The following is a 15,305-nucleotide window of genomic DNA, read 5'->3' on the forward strand; positions in this document are numbered from 1 at the left end:
CACAAGTCTTCTGTATGTTTTCAATGACCTTGCTGTTCCTTCGCGTCTGTCCACAAGGCTGGAAAAATGGTTACATGTTTGAGGGGGTGAGTAGTGAGGCCTGAGGAGAGCATAACTTTTTGTTTGAGTTAACATTATGTGCAGAGAGGATAGACAAAGTCAATGGACTGTATGAGCAACAGACGTTTTGGCCAAATGCTAAGCATTGACAGATTCATGGACGTAAGAGAAAGTCGAAATGGAGAGCCAAGAGTAAACTTTCGTAAACAGCTCAAGGTATTACTCACTAGCTTTTTCAACACTTAAATTATTGTTCTTTTTCTGCAGCCCTGTTAGAGAAATGTACTTTTGGTCCATGTGCAAACAATTGTCCAGCTCACTGAAAGCAGCTCCTTCCACAGGGAAGATTTTTAGAAGTCAGAATGAAGTATGTGGAAGGGCTGCAGCTTACGATTATTTAAGTAATTGAGTATTCTATCAATTATTTTGATGATTTATTAAGTGTCTGGACAACCCCTCCCCCAAAAAAAACAATTGTCATGTTCTGCTGAAAAGAAGGTAAAAAAATAGAAAAGTTGACACAAAGTAATTTATATCGTGGTGTTGGCAAGTTTCAGGAAATTTTATTGAAGACTTCAAGATTTCTGAAAGTCTATTGTTATTTAAATGTAAGACCTAATAACATAGTGAGCATGATATTTTACAGACTTCATAAAATAAGACAGATAAAGATAACTTTATAGGATGGAATGTTTCAGATCTGGTCTCTAACTTCACTAACTAACTTTGTTCCTTTGAATTATCTAAGTTCCTGCCTACAAACAGAGTATACTGTAAGGTTCATAATAGTTTTTGGCAACAGGTCTCAACAACTACTGCAATCTTATTTTCAACCAAAATCTTTCCACATCTACACTTTTTCATGACAAAGAACTTTGAAGAGGATAACCATCAAGAGTGTTTTGATTTTAAGGTCCTCAAAACTGGACCATTTCAGTATTAGAAGTTTTTCAGGGCTCAGTGTCGGACTTTAAATTACTTCTAATGGCCTTTTGCTGTCACTTTCATTGATTTAATTTGTTTTGAAAAGTGTAAAAACACAATTTTCCGCAGCCAGACCCACATACAAAAAGCAGGAGTGCAGCATTTCTTTAAAAAAAAAAAAAAAATTATAAACACCAAACAAAAGCAAGAACATGTAAGAATTTGTTACCTGAAGAAGTATTGAATAATTAAACATATGAATTTAGGATAAACTGTGGTTGTTATTTGAAAGACAGCCTGGGAAGTCCTAGGCATGCTTAAGACTTTTCCCATTTACATTCAATTTAAAACTTTTTAGATCCTGAAGAATCCTGACAATTTGATTACTTTGCATTTGAGATTTTCATATGATAGAATAAAATACAATGATAAAGTATTTCTACTATCCCGATGATTGAAATGACCTTATTTTGAAATTCACATTGTGTGGTATCTCCACATGAAAATGTTTCCTTGCATTCTTGTGTCATTAAATAAAATAGACTGAGGCAGGTTTACTGTAAATCTACCCACATCAGTTGTCTAGGAAACGTGACAAGAAGCCAATATATATATAGATATAGATATAGATATATCTATATCTATATCTATATCTATATCTATATATATCTATATCTATATATATATATATATATATATATATATATATATATATATATATATATATATATAGATATATACATATTTTAAATTACCAAGCGATGAGATTATATTTGGCACATGCTTGGTCAGAGTTTGTGAACTCTCTTTGCATACCTGTTTTTTTTGGCAAGCGCCTGGTGAGCACTGAACTGTTTTTAGCATTGTTCCCTCCTCAGGGCGCGTTGGAACTGCATATTAATTTTTTAAAACTTGTCCGAAGACATTCAGCAGTTGAAGTTATTTATTCCAGTTTCTATCTAGTTGTGCATCTTTTGAATGTGGACCAAACTGGAGATTTTCACCAAGCAACTCTTTCTCTTGTCCAACCCAATGGACCTTAGGATATGATCCCGTTGCATCATAAAATCCCTGAATAATTAAAGCTAGCAACAAAACAGAAACCCAAAGTTTTCTGAAACAAGTACTTTTTTGTATTAGAAAACAGATACAGCCGAACATGGGCAGTAGTACGCTGAGTGGGGCCTGAAATGTATTTTCGGGGATTCCTTACTCAGCAAATTAATAAGGGAAAATACTCACCCGGTGGTCAGCAATGCAAATTATGACAAACTATAAAAATGTCAACTGAAGATGCCATTTGATTGGATATTTGGTAAGTTATCGATTTCATTTTAAAATTAAGAGTTTTTTGTTTTAAAAAAGGCTTTTTTTCTGTGAGCCAACGTAGTCATAAAATGCCTTGTATGAACTTAAAAATCTTTTCACAGACCAGCTTGACACAAAGCCTTTTGTTACTTTTGTTACTTTGGAAATCTGAGAAGTTCTCAGGTTTCCCACACATTCACAGTTTGGTGTAAGGGATGCTATGTCTGTGAGAATTGCCTTCCTTTGTTATATTTCTCAACAGGGACACACTCTCTGCCGACCATGCACCTGCACAAAATAAAAAAGATCCTTCATCCTACCGCGAGGACTAAAAATATCTACAGTGATCCCAATTGCTGCCAAATGTTTTGTTCCTTAGACTGTTTTAAAGGTCCAGTGGTTTTCTTTATGTTTACAGACTCCTTAAGAAGCTTCATACACTCTGAACACAAAAGATTCAGCTTCACCCACTCTGTTTGACAGATCATAAATGAATAAGCAATTAAGTGAAAAATGAGTGATTTTTGAGAGGGGGGCACAGAGGAATGTGAGGGTGTAGAAAAATGCTGGAGGGGGCCTCAAGGCAGAAGGGGAGGCTGATCTGTAACAATGTGGTGGAGGAAGAGTTTGAGAGGGACCCTCTGAATGGACATTTGCACGAAAATGGAACATGTCTGTCAGACCCACCAGCATGATGTATGGAGCTGGATTACAATGGAAACTGCAGCTATTTAAATAAACTTTCTTAATTTTACTTCCTTATTTTTCTCCCTTTTTTTCTTGCACATGACCTCCTTTCTCGCTCATTGTTTTTGTCGTTCATGTAGCTGCCAATTCTTTTCAGTTTCCCTGTCTGCTTATTTTGAACCCAGTTTTAATCTACCTGACCCTGTCGAAAAGAAAATAGTAGCATTGTATATTTGTGAATCATCTACTACCTTATAGAAAATATTATTTTGTCAGCCCATAGAAACATTAATCACATTTTTGACTGAATCAGTTGTTCTACAGAACGAGAAAACATTAGATAAGGAATGAAAGTTAAGAAACCAGATCAGTAGTGCACATTCTAGATCTGGCAGACTTCCAGGTTGTAAAATGGTCTGTTCCAGTGGGAGTAGTATTGTATTGAAATATGGAATAGCCATTATCAAGCTGGAGGTAATAGATACTTTACCAGCTGAGGTTAACAGAAATAATATAAGCGCAACACTTTGACTATTTCATCAGTAACTCCCAACATATTGTTAGTCTTCATTTGTATTACTGAAAATGGAAAGAATATTTTTTTGGTGGTAAAGAGATCACTGGATGTACAGCTGATGTTTGTATATTTAAAAAATATACATAAAACAAGAAGGACAGCAGCATAAGAAGTGTATGTACTCTAAACTTTATATGAATTTGTATTTTAAAAAACAATGTTTTTTTTTGCATTTCAATTACACTGGAATTCACCTCTCACTAAAAATGTGGTGCTATTTCATGCTTAATAAGAATTACTTTGAAAGTCAGATCACTCCAGTAAAGAGTAATTCATTTATGTTCATAGTTTATCAACTCAATATTCTTAACCAATCTGAAATATGAACCAGTCCTTTGTCATGTTTTACATTTCTTGTCTGGAATCGTTATTCTCCAAATTCTTGGAGAATAAGGGAAGCACAAACTCGCTGCACATTTTGAATGAATCCTCAGACTTCCGGACTGCTTGTAGCTTTTTCCATTAAGCAGCTAGTATACTGTAATATTTCTTTTTAATTGAAACACGATTGAGTTGAAGCACATCAATGACAAAGTCTTCTCTCGTATTTTAAGTGCTGCTTTTTCAGCTATCCTTGCCTTTCTGTGTGACGCTCAGGGCAGAAAAATGAGTCTAACAGAACATAAAGGGATCTTCTCTGGTCATATTTCTATCAGTTTTAATCTGATAGTTTTGATGGGTGGAGCTCAAGTTTTCATGTTATAATGCAGAGGCTGAGGCTTCAAATGTGTCCTATCTATATTACACAGGGGAAATGTTATGAAGAAATTTGTAGGCGGAGCAGATGATAAACAAAATAAATACTCAAGTTTATGTTTATTCTTAATTTTTTACTGGCTGCGTTTTGAGAGTATGAACAGACACACATTATCATAAAATACTATAAATAAAGGAAATTTTTAGTAAGCAAACAATTGATTTAGTCAATTTCTAGGTTAATCTTTAAAAAAACAAAGTCCTTGTTTTTGAATCTTTCAGATTGTTTCAAAACCAATACAGTCACTTTTTTCTGAGCGCCAGTACTGTCTTTTCTCAAAACACACATACACAACCCTGCTGTTCCCACTCCGGCCTCCCTGTGAATGAGGACTTCAGAGCAGAGGTTGGCAGAAGTCTGCGGGACTACGGAAGCCTATCAGAGGGGCTTACAAATCCCCCCTGATGATTCTGATATGGAAGACAATGGATATGCGTGCGTAGTGGGAGCTTTCTTTAAAGCCTCATTGAAACTGACTTCACTGCTTTGCTCTTTTAATGAGGTCAGAGTAGCCTACTGGGTGCATTTGAATCAATGAATACAAGATCGACAGTCATAATAAACTTCATAAGCTGTCTGACTTGGGCAAGCCGCTTGTCTTTTTATAAGAAAAAAAAAGCTGGACATGCTGAGCCTTTGTTATTTCAATAATTCCCCTTTGAAAGTGATATCATTTATTTTTCAGAGCTTGATCAAAGTGTGTTATCATTACAAGGCCAAACAAACACCGTCTCTTGCCGCAATGTGAACTGGAATTCCACAGCTCCGCTTCCTTTTGTGATCCGTTCTTTGTATTGAACTTGGGGTTAATTGCCCAGCCGGAAGCAGCTGCGAGGCCTCTGGAGCTGCAGGTGAGTTCTCAGAGATTCTTTGTGCACATGAGCCTCCTGCACAGCTTTGAGCAGCCTCCAAGGAAATTCCCTAAAGTGAGACCAAATAAGTCTGCAGATAGGATTATGGCTGCTAGTTTTAAATGCTAAACTGCATCGGTTAAAAAAAAATAGATGTGACTCTGAAATGTAATCTTGATGTTAAAAAGGTTTAAAAATGGCAGAGTAATATTTTCTACAAGGCGGGTTAATATTCTCTCTCTGTGTTGTCAGTTACCTCTGTGGAAGTGGGTGTTGGGTTAAACCCATTTGTTGGTTTTGGGTGGATGCAGAAGGCAATCGTTGTGGTCAGAAGTTTCAGGCGTTCACTGAACGTCTGAAACTTCGGTTTCATATCTAGGCAAATTGGGGTGGGGCAGAAATCACTGCCCGTCTAGTCATTGTGGAAAAGTGTATTGCGTGTATTTGTCCCAAGGAACATACGTTGTTGTTTGTGGGCTTTTTTTAAGTTAATAAAACTTGTTGTCATCGTCGACACCACCCACAAGGAGGGTGAACAATAAAAGGATTGTTGTAAAAAGAGCTGGTTGTTGAAGAGTGCTTTATCTGAACTGTTTATGGGAAAGTTAAGTGGATGAAAAAACTGGAGTAGAGTAAGATGCACAGGGACGATTAAACCCCATTCAAAAGTTTAGTGAAAACACGGATTGCAGTGCTTCAAGAATTGCAATCCACACATTGACTTGGGCTACTTGTCCAGGATATGGGCTACAACTGTCGCATTCCTTGTGTTAAGCCATTCCTGAACCAGGGACCTTGAAAGCTTCTTACCCTGACTATGCAATACAGACAAGCTGAAGGCTGTAATTAATGTTAGCTTTCTTAGCACAACTGCTGAAACACAGTGTTGAATGTGGGGTCCAGGTTTTTATTACTGTAGAACAAGGGGGGAAAAAAAAGTTTTTTGAAGGTTTTGAGACATTATTTGCCTGAAGCTATTGGACAGAAAACAGGCAGAAATCCTGTGAATTTAAATGAACTGCACCAATGTGAAGATCAGACTCTGACTCTGCTTAGATGCCCCATTTAAGCAGCCTTAAGTTATTTAATTGCGTTCTCCAGCTCATCTGCAGTGTTAGTTCTGCAGTCTCATATTTATCTTTGTCATGGTTACTCACACAGTTATCGGTTCTTTTGACAAGGCATGAGCCAAGTCCAGCTGGAAAATTAAACCGGCATTTCTTTTGCTATAGCAGTGACCAGGACAACTATCAAATCAATGCACCGAATAACAGTTTTTTTTAAAGCCACTGTAATAAAAAATAACATCAATAAAATGTAAATATAACGCTCTGCATGCAATGAATTCGTGCAATTTTCACTTTTTGATTTGAATGACTGAAATAAATTTACTTTCGATTACATTTTAATACTGAAATAGTTTTACACTCTGTACTATTTCACTAAAGGACTCCAGGGAATCAGAGGCAGAAATGTTCATTTCTCTCTGTTTTTTGTTTTCCTCACTTGGCCGAAACTGGCTGGGCTGCGTGATGTTTTGCATGCCGGAGGTGATGCCATATCAATACGCAGCACTGCTGGGACCAGCCTTAGGAGGCGTAGCTCTTTTTATCAGCAAGTGCAGGTCGAGGGAGTGGATCACATTTACTGCAGAAGGAGTGAGGCACACGGGAAGGTTTTTTTTTCTCTCGCTGCAGAGTGGAGGTTTCTTTGAAACACCCGAAGTAATCTCAAATAAATCTGACCCACAGACGAGAGACTGCGATTAAAAAGGAGAAGAAGAAAAATAAATAAATAAATAAATCAGGTAAGCGTTCGGGAAGAAGAAGCGAAACTTTTTAACGGTGATGCTGCGACTTCCCTCTGCTTGCTTTTCTATAAATACTTCGCTCTTTCGAGGAATCACGGCAACTTTTCTAACACCTTTCTGCTGAAACCTGATGCGACAAAACAGTGTTAGCTGCAAGTTTTGTCGCTCGCTTGTGTGTTTGCGCCACTTGTTTGCCTCGGGTCTTGAGTGAGATTGTGGCTTCAAATCTGATAAGGATTTGTTGACAGCCTGATCCAAATCAACAGTGACTACAGTGACATTGTATGCATCCGCTGTGAGCAGCAGCAGGCTGGGATCGCTCGTTCCATTAGGAGTTCATGCGTAATAACGCACCCAGTGACACCTCACTGGTTATCTACGCGGAAACACCGGGTCCCGTGCGAAGAGGCCAGAGATTTTATCCGGGAGCCTGTCGATCGGGACTGACGGGAGCGGCGTCTGACGAACACGCTGCACCTGCGCTATTCACGTCGACCAGCATTTGCACATGAAACGAATTGGTGTGTTGTGAAACAAACGACGTTTGGCCCTTCTTTGTAACCGCGTAGTGGGTTAAAAATGAGAGGCAAACATACAGTGGGAAAGAGGGAGACTTTATGTGCAGTCTGTTTCTTATCTGATGTTGCGGGTGTCAGGAGGTTAATTCGCTTGAAGCCCGGGAGGCGACCTGGCACCTTCAGGTATTTTCCATATAATGTAGAGGAGTTCGAATTGCGTGGGATTATCGCAGCTCAAACGCTCGCAATTTAAGCGAATATCTCCCGTCTTATCAAGATGATTTAAGAGACGGGCATCAGATATGTGTTCAATCAGAGTTATCTCAAAGGAATAAGTTAAAAGTCTTGCAATCAGTAAGAACTTCTGTTGACACGGGCAGATTTATGTATTTACCTGCGTTATATGCCGCAAATACAGAAACCTACCCAGATAACTGCTATAATAACACAATTGCAGAGTTAAGAGCTTGGATTTATTATATATATATATATTTACATTTTCTCTTCAGTGTATTTTATTAAGATTTTGTTTGATAGACTTATGACTTGTGAAGTAGTAGCCAAATGGCACATGATTTTCTTTTTCTGTGTTTTCTTTTTCAAACAAATCTTTAAAAAAATGTGGTATACATTTGTATTCAGCACCTATTTTCTCTAATTCCCCTAAAGGAAATCCTGTGCAGTCAATTGCCTTCAGCAGCCACCTATTTAGTAAATAGAGTCCTCCTGTGTGTAAATCACTCTCAGTGTAAACACAGTTAATCTGCGAAGGCCTCAGAATTTTTGTTGGAGAGCTTTAGCGAACAACACTATCTTAAAGACCGAGTAACAGAGCTGACAGGCCAGGGGTGAAGTTGTGGAAAGGTATTAAGCAGATTTAGGTAGCGAAACAATAACTCAAGCTTTTATCATATCTCACAGCAGTGCTCATCACCCCAAAAACACCCCAGACATGGATGTAGCTAAGCGCTATTATGCAAAAAAACCCAAAACAAAACAAAAAAAAAATAAAAAAACAAATGTGCAGGAACGGTAGAAACCCATTCCAAAAGAGGAGTGAGCATTTTACCTCAGGGCTGCTGAATATAAATGGGTGCCACACTTTTCAGACTTTCATTCATACAAAACTGTTTAAGCCATGTAACTTTTTTCACACTTATGGAGTACTTTGTGGAGGTCTATTAGATAAAATCCCAATAAAATATACTGAAGTTTATAGTTGACGAAATACAGTATATGACAAAATGTGAAACAAAAATGACTGGGCATGAATTTCTTTTCAAGCATATGAAAAAAAGCTTTTACATGAATTCGCAACAGTCTATTGTACAGTTGAAAAGATGGAAAATGTCAGACACAGAAGATTGGGAGGAAGGGAGGTAGTAGAAGTCAGTTAATACAACCCTATGTTTGGTATTAATACCCCCTGATGATTTCAAACTCATCTCTGGTAAAACCAAACGTGTTTCTTCTGATTTGCTTCATGTGTATGTAATCTGATAAATACTGAAAAGGTACATATTTTCTAAAGTGAGTGAATACAAGTTGGCAGACCATCCCCAAACAACTGCTTTTCTATAGGTTCCAGGTGTCCTTTTTCAACTTCTTTTCATACACTTCGTCATTCCTCAGCCTGTGAGTCTCTGTGCCAATTATCACGTGTGCAGCATTAGTCTCTCCCCACAGACAGATGTCTGACATGGTCACATTTCACTGCTCTGTAGCGTGCTGTGCCCAAACCAGTGGTCGGTGACCCTCTTTTTAACCTCGGCCAAAGCATTTTGCAGCCGTCAGGCCCCCCTGCTGATCTTTGCACACAATTCACTCTGTGGGCGTACGAGTCAGCGAGGGGCAAACGGCAGGGTTAAGCCACTCATGTTCTGGTTTTGATCCATCACCCCTGACCTCTGATCCCTCACACTGTGGTGGGCTGACAGTTAGCAGAGAGAGACATTGCAGAAAAAAAAGCTGCCAATGCGGGCCACGCGGGGGTGAGGCTCTCAGTGTCCAAAGGGCTGGAGACGCCAACTTCTTTTATCCGCGCGACTGTTTCGTTTGCTTACATTCACTCCAGGTTTGAAATCTTATGTTGTGTTCCTGCTTTATTAGAATCAGATGTTGCAAGATGACGTATTCGGAGCCATGTGCAACTTTTTCTTTGATCAACTGGGTGGTGACAGCTGATCTCTCGCCCTCTCTTTTCCTGCCTCATGAGTGGAGAAAAGACATGGGATTCAATGTGTTTTACAAAAACAAGCATGCTAAGGAAAAAAAAAAACTCTTTAAAGAGGCATCGGATTTCCCACCCTCACCAGTGCTTTATCTTGGAATGCCCAGAATGCTCCGGAAATACACAATGTTTGGATTTCTCGGTACCGCTTCCTTATGTCCACTCTGCTCCCTCTGTCAGTGGAGCTAATATAAACATTTATTGTGCTGCCCCCAGAGTGCTCATCCATCACTGAAACACCCTGCCATTTATGAGAGGATAACAGAGATGTGTTAGGAACTCATGAAAGCACTGTTTTAACAACTTAACCACATTAAGGTTTGATTCTTCACCATCTTATATTTTACTAGCTCAGTGAGACCTCTTGTAAAATACAACATGGTTTCTACAGATGAATAATTTCAAGTACAAATCCACCAATCAGAATTTTGTCAGGTCAAGGTTTTGTAAAATTCATATTTCTCGTTAAAGAATTGTACTTAAAGAGGAGGCATCAAATATATATATATATATATATATATATATATATATATATATGTTTTGTGTGTATTGCCTTTGCTTTCCTTAACACTGAAATCTTCAAAAAACAATATTTCCAAATTTATCATGTTCTAAAATAGGCAAAAGTTGAAAGCTCAAAAGGAAAACATGCGCAACTTTGCTGTACTACATACCACATTCCTGTTATCTGCCAAGTGTTGTTCTCTGACACTTCTGCAATCTAAATGAACTCCAGACACAAGAGAGAATACATAGAGAATACATTCTTTGAATCAATAACTTTCAATCTTTGTCCCTAATGATTGTTCATATAATTTGTATTGTATTTGTATATTGTATTTGTATTTGTATTGTATATTGTATTTATATTGTATAACTTGTATTCTGTTCACATAATTTGCCTGTCTTGTTCACACCAAAGGCTGACCTGGTTGGAGCATTCACTTGATTGGCCCTTACCGATCAGTTTTAGCTTGCAGGTCCCAGTCACCAGACAATGTTTTGATGTTTCTCCTGACATCTAACTGCTTATGAAAACTTATTAAGTTGTTTTTATGTCTTCACAGGATCCATCCCTGTAGGACTTCTGGAGTGCATTACCTCCCAGTATCCTGTGGTCTTCCCCCAGTGTCACAAAATGAGCCTTAGTGCCACTGAGCTGGAGGAGTTGTGGGAGTCCTTTGGAGAGCTGAATGTCTCTGACAGCTTCAGCAACATATCAAGAGTGGATGTGATGGTGTGCACCACAGCTTTTAACCGCACTGCTCTGCTGTACTCCATGTGCGTCCTCTACTCTTTTATCTTCATTATCGGACTGGCTGCCAATGGTCTGGTCCTCTGGGTGAACATCCGTGCCCAAAGAGACTCCACGCCTCGCCATGAGACGCATATGTACATTGCTCACCTAGCGGTTGCAGATTTATGCGTGTGCATCACTCTACCTGTGTGGGTGAGCTCCCTGGCCCAACATGGCCACTGGCCATTTGGCGAAGTGGCATGCAAGCTCACGCACCTGCTATTCTCTGTGAACCTCTTTGGCAGCATCTTCTTCCTGGCCTGCATGAGCGTGGACCGCTACCTAAGCGTGACGCAGCACAGAGAGGAGGGAGGCGCTCGCAGGAAGTTGATCCGTCGAGCTGCATGTTTTGGGGTGTGGCTTCTGGCTTTGGTGGCGTCTTCTCCTGAAACCTACTTCCTGCGTGCTGTGAAGTCGGTGCACGGAGACACTATGATGTGCAGGCCGGAGTATCCAGAGGAAAACCACAGGGAGTGGATGGTGGGAGTGCAGCTCAGCTTCATCCTGCTGGGCTTTGTTCTTCCCTTTCCTGTCATTGCAGTGTTTTATGCCCTACTAGCCAGAGCTTTCAGTCGCTCTTCTTCCTCATCTTCATCATCTTCCCATTTGGAGCAGGAGCGCCGTGTGAGCCGCAGGGTAATTCTGGCCTACATTGTGATTTTCCTGGCCTGCTGGGGGCCCTATCATGCTGCTCTGCTGGTTGACGCACTGTCACAACTGGGTCTGGTGCCACTGACTTGTGGCCTGGAGAACATGCTCTATGTGGCCTTGCACCTCACCCAGTGCCTGTCCCTGCTCCACTGCTGTTTCAACCCCATTCTCTACAACTTTATCAATCGAAACTACCGCTACGACCTCATGAAGGCCTTCATTTTCAAATACTCAACTCGAACGGGCTTGGCACGTCTTATTGAGACTAATAACATGTCAGAGACTGAATACTCAGCTGTAGAAAACCCACCACTGATCTGATCTCAGTGAGCAGCATATGAACTTGTGCTCCGCTTGATTTATCTGCTCTAAACCAATCGAGCATCGTTTTCACAGACATCTGCTTTAAACCTAGAAAGACTTGAATCAAAAAGCACTTAAAGCAGTTTATAATAGCAGCTGATTTACAAATCATTGTAGATGAAAAGCCAAAATTGAGTGTAAATTGTATGAAATCATTGTTTTTTTATTATGTGTGTATGCTCTGTGGATAATGCGTGTGTAGTGTGAGTGATGTATATTATCAGCAGAATAATATCTTTGTAGTCTATCTACTTTTGTGTATTTATGTACATTTACACTGTTTGTCTTTTTTCTGTCATAATGCAAACTCTTCGCACAATTTCTCATATTGTAAAACATTTCCTCATCATTTGCAGCTGAGCCGCTATCTGGCTCCATTGCTTTTGTCCTGCTGCCACATTGTGAATTACAACCTCATTTTAGCCAGCTGAAGCCTTCAGAAAAAGGATTTTCTTTTTTAAAATCCAAAAGACATGTTTTTACTTTTTCAATAATTTTTTTGTAGCTGTTGCTTAAGTATTTATAGCCCTCTTTTGTCTGCAATTTGATTATGAAGCTTCATCTCTGAAGCATCAGAGGTTATGAAGCATTAGCTTTAGGTTAGCTTGCTAGCTTAGCTAAAGTTAGGTTACCATACCTTCACTTGTCAATCTAGCTTGAACGTGTGGTATTTTATTTTGGTTATTATTCTCTGTCTTTGCACATAAAGCTCAACATTAACGCAAAAATAGTTTAAATGTTTGTAAAATTGCATTTTCTACTTATAAACAACAATGACAACAATGTTTATATTGAAGATATTTTAAGATGGTGAAAATGCTCTGTGGCTTTGGTCTCTCCCATTCTTGATCCATTTTCTGAAACTCATCAATCTGGATTTATACCAAATGAAAACATCAGTTCATATATTAACTCCTTATAAGCCCTTAACAAAACCTTTGTTCAAAAAATGTTAACTATTTTATTTTTTTCTGCTTTTTTGGACATAAATCTTCTCCACTTTTATCTGTAGGCTTCTGCTGAGACTACTGATATTATAAAGCAAGAATTAAAAAGCTCCAGATGTTACTGAATACTCCTTTATTACATAATACTGTCTGTTTTGTTATGTCAGTAAATTATATTATTGTAAGTTGTGGCAGTTACACATGTCCATGTGTTAATAATCCTTCTTTGTCTGCACACAGGCCACAGACACAGTTCATGACCTAATAACATTAATAAGTAGCTCGCATCCTGTAATGGAGGCTGCAGCTGCAGTGAACAGCTTTACAATATTCCTGTTTGAGATCAAATTGCATAAATATCAAAGTACTAATTCAGATTTGATTGTTTATCAGTACATGAACCAAAAGCTTGACACCAAGGGATAATGTTTATGTGTTCTAAGTATTGAGAGATACACTTTGTTCACTGTTATTTTGATATGCTGCCATAGTGGGTTTGTGTTACACTTGTATGCCTTTTGCAAAGATTTTATGTAGGATACGAAAAGAGCAGAGACACAAACATGTTTTTGTAAGACAACAAGCATTCCCTTTGCATTGTAATGTATAGCATGTATTTTGTTATGTAATAAAAACAGAAAAAAAAATTTTTGCATCAATGTTTTTTTGTTCAAAAAGTGCATTAATATCTTTCTGACTTCTAATTTTAATATGGCTAATGTGTTTACTTATTATGAGTCATGTAACATCATAAGGGGTTAATGTTGATGGAATGTGGTTTTGAAAAACATTTCCCACTGAGTCTGAGTTATTAAGTTCAAAATAAACACAAAAGGCATCAAGCCTCTGCAGGAAAAAAAGGTAAATAAGTATCACTTTCTGTGGTTTATTCCAGCTGTCCTGTGAAATGTACACTAAACTTTAGTCTGGTCATGGTTCAGTTGCTGAAACTTAGAGGAAAAGACACATTATCCAGTTACTGACGCACATTACAGCAAAAGAGTAGAAACATGCCGTTCTCCTCTTTTCAAAACAACAATGCAAATTTCTTTTGAGTTTCCACTTACAAAGAAAGACATTGTTAGTTTGGAGCACTTTAGTTTGTGATTTGTCATGTCTAAGCTGCTGTTGGTTCTGTTGCCTTGAAGCAAGACGTTCCTGGGTTCAGTCCTAGGTTTTTTCTGGGTACTCTCGCTTTTTCCCACAGTTCGAAAACATGTTTGATAAGTCTCACTAGAGACTAGTCAAATCTCATTAGATTGTACTTAGGTCTGAATATGAGTGTGTGTAGGGAACGAAAATAAGTTTAATAAAGAGAAAACCACTAATTTAATCATTTGTTGAAAAATACAATTTCATTTGTTGCGTTTGTTTTCATGCAACAAATCATTTTCATTTGTTTCATGAAAAGGACTTTTATGCAACTATCCTGCTTTGTTGCAGGATTTCCATGCAACAATCAATGAAAATCACATGTCTCATATGAGTTCTTACTGAGTCTCATCTTCCTTTAAAGAAAATGTGGCAGAGAATGGATGTGGTGAAATCTCAGGAAAATTCTTTTAAAAAGCATGAGCAATAAAAACTGCTATCCTTTTTTATTGCTTGTCTTTAGCAACATATTTTCATTCTTTTCCAAAGCATTTAGTCCCATTTCTGATACCTTTGAGACAGTATATTTCATTTAAAAGCTGTGCCAAAGGTTTGCACTGGTGAAACCAGGGAAGCACGTGCTGCTTGCAGAATTGTTGGCACAGTCCTGCCGCTCTGTTTCAGGTCAGTCTGATAAGGAAGCTGTGCGGGGAATTTCAAAGGTTAAACTAAGCGAGTGACCTGCTAATGATACCCCTCCAGTTTCCTTTCTTTCCCAGACACAACCTTGATCTTGCAGCACTCCTACAGTGCACAGGCCTCCCTCTCCTTTCTTGTTCTGAATTATTTTCCCTATGTGAGACCTTCTCATCTGACCCCGTCAATACCTTCCAAAGACTTTTTTACAGCTCAGCGATTCTCCACTTACTAACTCTTCTACAATGAATACACAATGCTTTGTAGTAAGGTAGGAAAGGCTTTGCTCTTGAAAGTGATCACCATGCAAGTGGATTTTAAAGAAAGAGTTATGGGTACTAATTAAACCCATCTGCTGTGTGTTTCAGTTTGATTAGTTTGATTAAAAGCAAACATGCTTTGGAGTATACAAAGACTCTGTATTTGAAATACTGTATAATTAAAATGCTATAAAAGTAGAGACAGAACTCCTCTACAGGGCTGATCTACACAGTGTTTTCCCTTCATCATTGAAGCTAAAAATCCTCTGTGTTGGGG

The 15,305-nt window shown here is 38.5% G+C and overlaps 1 protein-coding gene across 1 annotated transcript; it reads left to right on the top strand.

The window, feature by feature from the left end:
- The first annotated feature begins 6,786 nt into the window (after positions 1 to 6,786).
- On the top strand, positions 6,787 to 13,625 carry ackr3a (atypical chemokine receptor 3a). Its single transcript, XM_028023681.1, has 2 exons — positions 6,787 to 6,972; positions 10,791 to 13,625. The coding sequence occupies exon 2, from the start codon at positions 10,861 to 10,863 to the stop codon at positions 11,989 to 11,991; it is 1,131 nt and encodes a 376-aa protein (XP_027879482.1). The 5' UTR covers positions 6,787 to 6,972; positions 10,791 to 10,860; the 3' UTR covers positions 11,992 to 13,625.
- The last annotated feature ends 1,680 nt before the right edge of the window (positions 13,626 to 15,305 follow it).

Source organism: Xiphophorus couchianus, chromosome 7 (assembly GCF_001444195.1).
Source record: "Xiphophorus couchianus chromosome 7, X_couchianus-1.0, whole genome shotgun sequence".
Classification (NCBI taxonomy): Eukaryota; Metazoa; Chordata; class Actinopteri; order Cyprinodontiformes; family Poeciliidae; genus Xiphophorus; species Xiphophorus couchianus.

What these genes read in the sequence shown, in the direction of transcription:
- ackr3a (XM_028023681.1), top strand. Translation starts at nt 10,861, where the DNA reads ATGAGCCTTAGTGCCACTGAGCTGGAGGAGTTGTGGGAGTCCTTTGGA.